Source organism: Arvicanthis niloticus, chromosome 8 (genome assembly GCF_011762505.2).
Source record: "Arvicanthis niloticus isolate mArvNil1 chromosome 8, mArvNil1.pat.X, whole genome shotgun sequence".
NCBI classification, from domain to species: Eukaryota; Metazoa; Chordata; class Mammalia; order Rodentia; family Muridae; genus Arvicanthis; species Arvicanthis niloticus.
In genome coordinates this window covers 63,864,573-63,877,497 of record NC_047665.1, presented here as the reverse complement: position 1 = coordinate 63,877,497, position 12,925 = coordinate 63,864,573, and the positions used below count along the sequence as shown (strand labels likewise).

At 37.7% G+C, this 12,925-nt stretch overlaps 1 protein-coding gene across 2 annotated transcripts in view; it reads left to right on the top strand.

Annotated features, from left to right (window-relative positions):
* Itga8 (integrin subunit alpha 8) overlaps nt 1-12,925 on the top strand; it is a 176,138-nt gene that overhangs the window by 26,419 nt on the left and 136,794 nt on the right. For both annotated transcript variants that reach the window (XM_034510971.2, XM_076939497.1), the window contains exons 3-5: nt 3,792-3,892; nt 6,647-6,770; nt 12,776-12,837. In XM_034510971.2, coding sequence (XP_034366862.1) covers nt 3,792-3,892; nt 6,647-6,770; nt 12,776-12,837 — 287 coding nt within the window. The remainder of the gene's footprint in view (nt 1-3,791; nt 3,893-6,646; nt 6,771-12,775; nt 12,838-12,925) is intronic.

Genomic DNA, 12,925 nt, shown 5'->3' with positions numbered 1-12,925 from the left:
AGATATTCCCACAGTGTATTAAAATTTGTTTTCAAATATATTTAAATTATTATGATAGATTATATGCTGTAAAATATCTAAGTCAAACTATTTAATGTATCTATCACTGTATATATTAGTTTCTTGTATGTTGCTGTGATAAAACACTATAACCAGAAACAACTTTGAGAAGAAAGTTTATTTTGGCTCATACGTCCAGAAGAACAGAGCCCATCATGATGGGATCTACATGAGAGTAGAATCTGTAAGTTGATGAGCTGGGTTTTATCTACACATAGGGAACAGACTGGGAGAACTGGAAATAGGATAAAGCTATAAATCTTCAAAGTCTTCTCTCAGTGACCTTCCTTCTCTAGCAAGGCTGTGCCTCCTACAGATCCTATAACTACCTCAAACAGTGCTACCAACTGAACCGAGTGCTCAAATACATGAGCCTATGAGGGGCATTTCTCATTCAAATCCACAACAATCAACTATCATTGTTAACAATTTTCTGTTGAAATAACATTCAAAATCTATTCTCTTAGAATTTTCCTGAATATAAATCATAAAAAAATTGCCTCATACTGTAAGATAAATCTTCAGAATTCACCCATATTGTTGCAAATGATAAGATTTCTTTCTTTTATTAGGTCAAATAATCTATCATGTTTTTGAACCACATTTTAAAAATTCATTCACCTGATGGATCCCACTAAGGAAGACTCCATATTTTGGCTACTGTGAGCAATGCCATATTGAACACAATATAAAAATCTAGTCAACATACTGACCCCATCTCTTTCTGTAAAGATACTGGAGGAGTGCAGCTGGATCAGGGGGTAGTGTTATTTTCAATTTTTGAAGGAATTGGCATATTGTTTTCCATGGCAGATGGACCAGCGTGTATCCATACCCAGCTGTTATAAAGGTCCCTTTCTCATATCCCCACCAGAATTTGCTTTAGTCTTTTTTAGTAATAATATCTTTCCCCTCCCTGAGCTTAGCTGATATCTCACTGTGGTTTGAATTTTCATTTTCCTGTCATTTCCCTGATGACTAATGTGTTGAACACGTTTCCGTTTACCTGTTTGTCACCTTTATGTCTTCATCTGAGAAATCTTTGTTCAAGTCTTTTGTTCAGTTTTCAATTGGTGTTATTGCTGTCTTGCTATAGGGTTGTTTGATATATTACCTTGTCAGATGTATGGTTTGCAAACACTTTCTTCGATACCATAGATTGTCTCTTCATTCCACGTTGATACAACCCCATTGTCCATTTTTGCTTAGTTGCTTGTGCTTGCTGGGGTCATGTCCAATAAATCTTTGCTGAGACCAATGCCATAAAGTTTTTCTTTAATATTCTTTTAGTAGTTTACAGTTATAATTCATTTTCAGTGGATTTTGTATGTGAGTTTGTGTGAGATAAGGGCCCAATTTTGTTCTTCTGCTTGTGGGTATCTAATTGTTTCAGCCATTCATTGAAACACTATCTGTTCTTTGTTGGAGGTCTTAACATTTTTGTTGAAGATCAGCTAGATAAACTAAAAATGTGTTAGTTTATCTCTGTGCTTTCTACCCTGGCCCACTGGCCCATGTCCCCATTTTTGAAGCCAGAATGATGATATTTTGACTTTTATACTTATTCCAGTGTTTTGTATTTTAAAGTCAAATAGAGCAATTTTTCTAGGTTTGTTTGTTTGTTTGTTTTGTTTACAGTTGATTTGGCTGTGTGGGGTCTGTGCAATTCAATATGAATTTTTCTTTCTGTGAAGAACATCATTTGGATTTTTATAGGGATTATATTAAGTCTATAATCACATAGAGTATCATGGACACTTTTACAACAGGAATTCCTCCAACCCAGGAACACAGGCTATTTTTCCACCTGATTTGAGTCTTTGTCAGTTTCTTTCACCAGTCTTTTATGGGTTTGATGTATTAGTGTACTAAACAAATTTACTACAAATTTATTACAAAATATTTGATTCTGTTTTTAACTATGTTCTTTAATTCATCCACAGATAGACCATTGTTAGTGTATAATAATACTACTGATATTTTTGTGGATGTCAAAATGTTGTAGGGGGTATTTAAAATGGTGGCATTCAATCTGGCTTTTCTTTATCAGTCGCCATGTTCCCGACTAGCCTAGACCTGTGGCCACGAGCAGCAGTGGCATATCGTCACTGCTCACTTCAGGCCATCTGCTCAGGCAACCAGAGACACCGGCCCTACCACTTATGAGACACCAGTGTGGGAGATGGCTCTGCCAGTCTTCCACGCTGTCTCCACAAGGCTGGGCTGTGCCCAGACCATCCTGCCATCCACAAGGGCCCGGTAGGAAATGAGACTCTAATGCTTAAATATTAGTCAAAGGCTTTATATATTTGGTAATGCTCAATAACAATATGCCCACATAATTATAGATATTTCCCAATTAATTAACCTACATAAAAATTGTTACCCAGGACTGCTCCCAGTACCTGCGTGGTCATCCATGGTGCCTCCTACATCTCTGCCTCTCCCTCACCTCACTCTCCTCTTCCTTTTCCTCTTCCTCTCCTCACACCTTAGCTTTTCCTACATCAAAAGAGTATTTATATATAGCCTAAGCTAGTTTTAAAAGTTATATGTAGCATAAGCTGCCTCAAAGTCACAATCCTACTGCTTCAGCTAGTTTGGGGACTGGATGTGCCACCATAGTTAGTTCTGATTTCTTTCCTTCATTCTTTTGTTCCTTCCTTCTTTCTTTCCTTCCTTCTTTCCATTTTTCGTGTGTGTGTGTGTGTGTGTGTGTGTGTGTGTGTGTGTGTACATGTATATATGTGTGTGATTTTGGTAATGTATGTATTTCTAGTAATATAACACAGGCCTTTACATATTCAGAACAATCACTCTATTATTAAGCTATATCCCTAGCTCTCTGACTTTTGTTTGTTAATTTTAGATCCCAAATTTTATCAAAATTTTTATTTCTAATATTTTGGACTTTAAGATGTTTGTTTTTTTCTGGAGCATTTAGGGTTTTCACATATAAAAGCACATTATCTGCACAGAGAATTATTTTTCTTCCTGTCTGATTTCAATGCTCGTTTTTTCTTGTCTTATAGCTCTTCACATTTCTAATTTCATGTTGCATATATGTGGACAGGGTGGGGACTTTAGGGATAAACCAGCAGGTAAAAGCACTTGCTGCTTTTGCAGAGAACCCATATTCAGTCTCCAGCACCCACATGGGGAAACTCAGAACTACCTATAACTCCAGTTCCAGGAGCTTTGATACTCTTCCAGCCTCTGTGGACACTGTTCACATGTGTGCAGCAGGCAGACACACATACACATAAATAAATGAAAGAAGAGGGTACCCTTTCTTGTTTCTTGTTTCTGATCCTAAATGTAAGGTTTTAACTTTTTTACCAGTGAGTATGATATTAACTATAGGCGTGTGATATATGGCCTGTGTGTTCTTCTTGCCATCCCCAATTTACTGAGAATTTGCTGACAATGCTTTACACCTATGAAATGACAGCATGGGCTTCTTTTCTTGTGGGGTGTTTGTTTGGCTTTAAAATCAGGGTAATTCTGGCCCTTGAAAATATTTTCTCATTTTCAACTTTTTAGACAAGTTTAAGAAGGATTGGCACTCATTTTTCTGATGTATATATTTATTGCTCTATATTTTATTACTCTATATTTATTATATTTATTAATATATCTATTCTATATATTTATTAATATGTATTTATTACTCTATATTTTAATTGGATGCCATACTTCATAAGCTATTCATAATTTATCATTCTTGTCAGACAACAGGAAAATCAGAGTTAATGGAACCAAAGAACTTATAGAATTTAAATCAAACCAATGGTTTGGAGCCACAGTGAGAGCTCACAAAGGAAAAGTCGTGGTGAGTATGAACAGGTCAGGGAACTGCTTGCCTTGTGCTTCACACAGTTAATGCCTGATTTACACAAATGCTTTTTGTATGTGTATACATTGATAAACTTACTGGCAGCTCAAAGAAATGTGGTCTGTTAAAACCAGACACTCAGTGATGGAAATTAAAGACTATTTTTAAATGTGCAAAAATTTCAGATTTTTGCAAACACTTTAAAAGTTACTAGGAAAGATGGAAAATGAAAAGCTACATCTTACAGGGTAAATACATTACTGCTTATGACCAATTTAAAAGGCTATTTGAAATTAAGCCAGAGAATAATAAGTCAAGGGGAAACACTCTAGGGTTGTTTAAATGTTTATGCATTGTGGGATCCTTTTTAGAACAGTGGAAAAGTTTCTCTTAATAGTAAGAGCTTTAAAAACTACCAGCTGACCACTATTTCTGAATTCATTAATGATTTTTAAAGTAAGTAATCTCATTTTGTCTTGTTTTGTTCATTTTTTGAGATAAGCTTTTTTTTTTTTTTTTTTTTTTTTTTTTTTTTTTTTTTTTTTTTTTTTTTTTTTTTTTTGTATAGCCTCAGCTGTCCTGGTACTAGCTCTATAGACAAGACTAGCCTTGGACTCACAAAGATCAGCCTGCCTCTGCCCCTGCCCCTGCCCCTGCCCCTGCCCCTGCCCCTGCCCCTGCCCCTGCCCCTGCCCCTGCCCCTGCCTCCCTGTGTCCCCACCTCCACCTCCTCCTCTGCTTGGATAGAAGGCTGAACCATCATTGCCAAGCAAGCAACCCCACTTTTAGGTTTGGATCACTTAGCTTGCAAACACTCTGCTTTCACTCGCTTATTGTTCTAAATAGTTATATGTGCCTCATCTATTGAGAGATGAATGATTTTAATAGAGTCAGAGGTTTACATTTGGTTGGTTTTTGTTTTGTTTCTTTGTTTGTTTATTGGGGTTTTTTGTTTTTAGTTTGTAGAGGAACTCAATGCAAGTATTAGACATGAGTCAGGATATAAATCTAATTGTTTTTCAAGTTCTAAGTCTACCACAGGTTCTCCATGGTAGATAAGTATCAAAAACCACATTTAATAGTCAAAGTGTAAAACCCAGTGTGAAGCTCCACAGTTTCAGAAAGACTAACTGTTCACTGAGGTGTATGTAGACTTTGGGGCTGACAGATTTTCATGTGTAATGTTTATTTTATTTGCAAGATTTTTTTTATAATGAAGTTTATAGATCAGATTAATTAAAAGAAGAAGAAACCAGGGTATGCTGTGAATGAAGCATATTATTCTTACTATCATTGAAATTAACTTTTGCTGGTAAAACTCCTGATATTAAGGAAGCTAGTTTGAAGGAAGTTCCCCATTTCACCCTAATATATTCCTTGAAGTGGCATCACAAGGCATAATTTAACAAGTATGTTTTTGATTTCACCAAAGTCCTAAAATTAGGACATGTTTGTAAGCCATCAGATACGTATCTGATATGACAAATTACATAACATAAAATGCAAGATGCTAGAGTTCATTCATAATAACCTGATACACAGTTTTAAGTTCTCTAGAGGCCATGCATTGACTCAGCAGACATTTATTTACTAATGAGATTTCCTATGCAGAGCTCCATGTTTAGTGTGGCTAGCAAGGCTTTAATGTGACCAAATGTTTGTGTAGTATGCATAGTTCTTCAAGTTCCTGCTCTATAGTCTGCCTGGGAATAGTCATGGAATATTTTACTTATAACCTGCAGGGTATTTTGCCAATTTAAAATTGAGCATGTGTTGATGGAATGACTAGAGTAGTTCATCTCCATCATGAAGGTTATCCATGGTCACTGGAGTTTGTCAGAATGAATTTCTCTCTAAAGCAAGCAGAGTCAGAGAAATGGGTTCTTTTCCATTGGGTAGCAATACCTTAGAAATGTGTGTCTGTCATTAGCACCTGCCTCTTGAATGTTTGCTGGTCCTCAATGCTTTTGGACCTCCAGGGATTTTTTTAATGCATAAAAACTATTACATTCAAACTAGTAAAAAGGTATTTTGATAATGAAGGAGACTGCCTACATAGCAGGCATTAATTAAAAGTTCATAAGATGCAACTTCAGTAATAAACTAAGGCAGTCCACAACACAGAGATTTATAAACTTTCATGAATCCATTGATTCAAAACCATTTTTAAAAATTAGCAACCAGACAAAGGAAGAGATGAGTTATTTTAAGACATAGAATTAATTCATCCATGTTAAATGTTATTTATAATATATAATATAAATAACATTATAATATATTAATATATATAATATATAATATAATATATTAAATATAATATAAATAACATTAAATGTTATTTGCTGTTATATAGTCCCCCCTTTAAAAAAATGAATAGAAAATGTGAATTCTTAGTTTTTAAAGAATAATTTTCTTTAGTCAGTTGACTTTTTATTTACTTAAAAGCTGTACTATGAGATTGAATAATCTCTTATGTATAGCTTTTACAACTTTTTAAATAAAATAATATTTTAAAAATTAGTTTTGGAAGTTTGTCTCTGGCTACTGTGATACTCACAAGCATGCTCAATTAGTTCACATAACAATTTAACATAATTACCTATAACTTTAGATATACTTGTCAATAATTCAGGTGAGATTGGGACTATTCAGGGTGGTCTGGCCATAGACTACTTAGTCAACAATTCAAATCAAGTTGTTGTCTGAGAAACCTAAATCAAAACTGTTATTTCTTGCCTTTGGTATCCACAGGCTTGTGCCCCTTTATATCACTGGAGAACTCTGAAGCCTAATCCGGCAAAGGACCCGGTTGGAACATGCTATGTAGCAATCCAGAATTTCAGTGCCTATGCTGAGCACTCACCTTGTCGGAACAGTAAGTTGTTTTTATTATTTAAAGTAAAATTTAGCTTGAAAGCCTTGACACTTGAGAGCTGTGATTGAAGACATCCAAGACTCAAAATTCTATTACTCTAGTCTATATTTATTTATTTGTTACTTTTATAAGAAACTAAGACACTATGACTGAAGCAACTTACAGAAGAAAAGAGTTTATTCGGGCTTACAGTTTCAGAGGCTGAGTCCATGACCGTCATGGTGGGGAGAATGGCAACAAACAGGAAGGCATGGTGCTGGTGCAGTAGCTGAGAGCTTACAACTTATCCTCAAGCAGGAGGCAGAGAGAATGAGAGCTCTGAGAATGCTTTGGTTTTGAAACCTCAAAGCCCAGTCCCATGTCACACCTTTTCCAATAAGGCCACACCTCCTAATCCTTCCCAAACAGTTCCACCAACTGGGAACCAAGTATTCAAATATATGAGTCTATGGAAGCCATTCTCATTCAAACCACATTTTTTATTTAAAAGTTTTTATTTTGCATATGTGCAGAAGTCAGACAATAAAGAATTGGTTCTCTCTTTCCACCATATGAATCTTAGGGTCATCAGCTGTGGCAACAAGTAACCATATGTGAGCTATGTTGCTGGCTCTTCTATATATAAAAGTCAGTTTTTAGACAGTCCTTGGTAGAATTAATTGAATCCTTGAGTTTTGCTCTTGACTGATAGCTTCTGTTGAAAATCCCTACTCTGTGTCCACAAGATGCTGTCTGGCCACTCCCCCTTGTTTATGGAAGCAGTAATATTAGTTAGGATGATTGAACTGAGCTCATTTCTGACACCAGCATTGCATAGCCTTCATTCTCAATTGCTGTTGCTTTGTTTGGCACCTGTATACTTGTTATCTGCAGGCTGCACTTTCTGATTAAAATGTTGACTCCCCTTTATTCTCAAACATCATCTGGCAGTCCTGGGTTCTCCCAGAACAGCATCCTTTCTATGTCTCTTATGCTGGATTTGAACAAGCTATGTAGACCAGCCTCCAAATTGCTGACTGCAAGCATATTTTACCACACCAGCACAAAGCAGCCCTTAAAGCAAATGACTGCAGTCATGTGAGCATTGGCGTCCAATTTGGAAGGTTCAATTACTAATTAATTATCTGCTTGAAGTTCTTTTATAAACCGATCTATTTTTTCTAAGATTTGGTAGATCACTGGGAGCTGTGCATAAGCAACAAACAAATTTTCCATTCTATTTCTTCTTCTAATGAATGGGGATACATTGTAGAGAGATGTCATGACAGAGAAAATTAGAGTAACTTATTTTAGATATTAACTTTTTTAAAAAAAAGTCTCAGCCTGAAGCTATTATGTCCCAAAAACTACAAATAAAATTTTCCTCTTCTGCATACTTACTTCTTTTTAGATTATAGATCAGTTTGGGGAAGACACTAAGCAAATATCAGAATAAAACAGTGAAGCTAAAGAATGGATCAGGGACATTAAAGGGTTAATTTAAAAAAAAAAGCCACTGGGATATTCAGCTCCAAACCAAACCTGAACTTCTTAACCCTAAGAGTTTTTCATGAGGATTTTGGCAGGAAACAAAAGAGTCTGATTTCCTAGGTGTGCACTAGAGAAAAAGTCTGAAGTTAAGGAATTTATTTTAAACAGCTTTAAAAATTAAGGATTTATGCTGGGAATGGGACTCAGTTATTCATTCAATACATGTTTACTGAACACATTGACACCGACTGAAGTGGAAACTTCTAGTTCTTTGGAAAGGTAGTTACATCAGATGATGATTTGCTGGGGCACACAGGTGGAAGCAAACACATCAAAGGCTGTTCTTCTGAAGCAGACACAGGTGAAAGGATGTTTTGATATAGCAAACACAGGAAAGAACTTGGGATGAAGGAGTATAAGTATGACCCCGCAGACAGTGGGAGATGGTTTGGTTTGCTCTGCTTGCTATTCTTGCAGAATGCATGTAGACAGGCATGTATTGGTTCGACTTACATAGCATTGTTGAGCTCATCTTGTTGTAAAGGTGCTGTCTTAGTTAGGGTTTTACTGCTGTGAACAGACACCATAACCAAGGCAAATCTTATAAAGGGCAACATTTAATTGAGGCTGACTTACAGATTCAGAGGTTCAGTCCATTGTCATCAAGGTGGGAACATGGCAGCGTCCAGGCAGGCATGGTGCAGGAGGACCTTGTTCACATCTTCATCTGAAGGCTGCTAGTGGAAGACTAGCTTCTAGACAGCTAGGACTAGCATATTAAAGCCCACACCCACAATGATACACCTACTCCAACAAGGCCACACCTACTACAGATAGTGCTACTCCATGGGCCAAACAAATACAAGCCATCACAGCTGCTATTGAGAGAAACTTATCCGAGAACTGCTCCTGAGGTTTCTGTGGCAGCTTGCTGAAACACAGCCTCACCTTGGCTGGTTGGCAAGCCTGGCAGTTTCTTCAGGTTTGAAATACAGCTGCCTAGTGTCTGCTTGCTGAAAAGACTGGACTGTAGCTGCTGGATCATGTGTGGTGTCTGCCTGCCTAGAGGACTGGTCTACAGCTGCTGGATTGTATTTGGTGTTTGCTACAGAACTGAACTGCTGTCAAAGAAGATGGAGCTCACCCCCAAAGAACTATTGCTGAACAGGCCCACTTTCCTCATATCCTGATAACTTTTCTCCTCCACTACCTCTGCTGGGTGGTGGGCTAGAGAGGTTTAAAAGTAGATTGCAAGACATTTATGCCTACAACCAACTATGGAACGAGTGTCAAGGAACTACAGAAAGCAAACCGTGTCTAAAGGATGGACATTCTAGTGAAGGGGAACAAACCAAAACAAACTCACAATACAATATCAAGTAGTAAAATAAACAAATAATTGTGAATATATTCAATGGAGTAACCCAAGCCTGGAGGGACAGAAAGAACAGAAACTCTTCAGAAAGGGTAAGAGAAAGGATTTTCTAGCAGACAACATTTGCAGTGGGGAAAGAATTTCCAACAATAACAGCTGGGAAAAGTCCATAATCCACACATACCCACTGACTCTGATAACTCGGAATCTTCTGGCTATTGTGAAGTTCATTTATGAAACCTGTGGCCAGGTTTCTGCCACCTTATTCTGCCCTTATGCTTTATATCCTTGTGACCTGAGAGTCTGGGTAAGACACTGCTCACAGAATCTCAACCTATGAGGTGCCTGCTTCAGCAGGAGCTTGAACCGTTTTTTAAACACTATAAATTATAGGGACCAAGACTTTCGAGCTCTGTGGGCACACGATCATGCCCGTTTCTTTACTCATTTTCCCAGATGGAAATACGTAGAGCCAATGTGAAAAGGATCTTAGGTGAATCGGTGGAGTAGTTCTCTAGGGGCTGTTTGACTGTAGGATGTACCTACACTTTTCATACAATCAATCACACGCCCTCCTCTTCCAGTCACCCAAAGAGCTGGCTTCCTGTCATGGCTGGGAAGCTCACAGTCCACCAACACAAAGCCTGCTTGTTCTTGAGCATATGGTCGATACCACAGAGCAGGAATATCAGCAATATCTTTTTCAAAAGAGATCCGAAAGAAGTGTCTCTTTCTGCAGCACAGCCCTGGAGGCACCGTGAACAGTGTGGGCAGGAGCCTGCTCATTCATCTGAACAGCATGCTTCTGTTCTTATGGCCATTCATAATTCAGGTGAGGGCGGTTCTCACAGCCCTTCAGTTTCACATTAGCAGCTGAACATTGGCAATGAATGGAAATTAACGGTATTACCTAGATCCCTGAGTTTATACTGGGACATAATGTTTAGAGACACTGTGAGGTTCCAGGAAGAAAAAACTCCTCAGGGACTCATAAATTATATTTCAATGAGAAAGAAGAAGCGAACTTGCAGAGCAAAGAATCTATACTCTTCTCTAATTGCCACTCAAAACAAACATTGGAAGTTGATTATTTTCTCAATGACTTGTTTTCAGTTAGAGGTTTTTGGTTTTTTTTTTGTTTTGTTTTGTTTTTTGTTTTTCAGTGTCCTGTTTTAAAGTAAAGAATGGTCAGGTTTCTTCTTTTCTGCATAATGTACAATATTAAAAACAAAAAAGCAATTTCAAAAGTGGATTTTTTTGTTGTTGTTGTTTTGGTTTTTCGAGACATGGTTTCTCTGTGTATTCCTGGCTGTCCTGGAATTCACTCTGTAGACCAGGCTGGCCTCGAACTCAGAAATCTGCCTGCCTCTCCCTCCCAAGAGCTGGGATTAAAGGCGTGCGCCACCACCGCCTGGCAGTTTGTGTGTTTATAAATCATTTCTTACATATAATCAAATGTAATCCACATGGGTTCAAATAGACTACATCATTCATTCATGTTTATATCTGAATATGCATACATTTTATACCACTGGATTTCTAGAAAATTAGAACCCCATAAATTGAGGTTATACAGATAAGACTGAAAGAGATGAGCTTTCAGAGAACTTTATCAAACTTGTAATCATCAGTCCTAATGTACAGTTGTAAACGAAGGAACAGATTTGGTAGAAGACATTGTACGGGGTTAGTAAAGCATCTTAAACATAAAGGGAGCAAGACCCGTTGTAGTGATGTACACCTATAACCCCAAGACTGGGAGACTGAGGCAGGAAGATTGGGAGTTCAAGGCCATTGTTTGCTACATGGTGGACTCCAGCACAGCCTGGGCTGCATGAGATCCTTTCTCAGGAAACAAACAAACAAACACAAATCAAGCAAATAAGACAAAGGGATGCCTGCACAGAATTAATAAGGAGTAGATAAAACTATGAACTGGCTGGAAGAAAGGATATGAACAGCGTTTTAGAAAGCCTGAAGGACCAGATCCATTTTAGAGCTATTCTGAAACAGAGGCATGCTCGGCCTATCAGAAGTTCCTGCAGTGATGTTTGCTCTTTCCTGACCTTTCACTATAGTATTGCTTGAATGATATCCTCAATGAGAAAAATGTAATTGTTAACATGTTCTCATCTAACTACACAATAGCTGAGGTCCCCCCACTTAACTTCATTTTGACTATAATTCAAGTTTGTTGGGCCTCTTTGAAAGTACAGGTTATAGTGAGTAAATTTGTGAGCTTAATGTCCTACAGATTTTAATAGCAATATCCTTGGAGTTCTATGCTCACTCTAAAGCCCACAGTTTATAAATATGGACGACAAGACCTCACTGGGCTCTTCAGTTAGTAGAGCAAACAGAATACACAATAAACCATTACTGGAGGGTTTCTCTTCGGCCAACATCAGCATTGCAATGTCCCTGTGAGATCACTAGAATCAGAAATATAATTTTCAAATTAACCTAATTTAAAATTGTGTTCCTATTAAGGAGCTGGAGCTGTGGCTTGGTTGGTAGAGTACCTGCCTAGCAGTTATGAAGCCCTGGGTTTTGTCCCAGCCCTGCAGCAATTGGGTCAAGTAGTTGACATTTGTAATTCCAGCACTCTGGAGGCAGGGGTAGGAGGTTTAGAAGTTCAAGTTCATCTTCAGCTATATAGAGAGTTGGAGGCCAGCCTGGGCTACATGAAAACTGAAAAGAAGATCTTTACCGGTATTCTCTGCAGAATGCATGCACCAAGTTATTACTGTAGAAATGGCAGAGATGTCAGGAATAGGCAAAGTAGACATTGCTGTCACGTGAGCACTTGAGGATATAATTAGAAAATGAAGGTTTTATCTTGGGGGTGAATATGAGTGTACACCCCAACATAAGCCCATCCTTTGATGTGTTCCCCAACTGGAGAATGGCTTGTGTGGCCTGTATGTATAGACCTAATATCATAACTTCCTCAAGCTCATCTCACTGCAGTGTGAATGCATATTCTGGATCTGAAAATATATGAAACTCTACTCAATATTGCCTGGAATACATTTTAAAAATAAAACATAAATTGTTTTCTTTAACTCAGTGGTATGTGGGAAAACAATGGAATAATCTGTATTGCTTAATAAATATTTCTCAGAAATGACATAATAGGTGTATGTTTTGACCTTTCCAGGCAATGCTGATCCTGAAGGCCAAGGCTACTGCCAAGCAGGCTTTAGTCTAGACTTCTATAAGGTGAGTCTTACCATCTCAGCATCTGGAATGGGATGAGTTTTCATGTCATGGTTGCTACTGTTTTACCTTCTGTCTTTCATCCCAATCC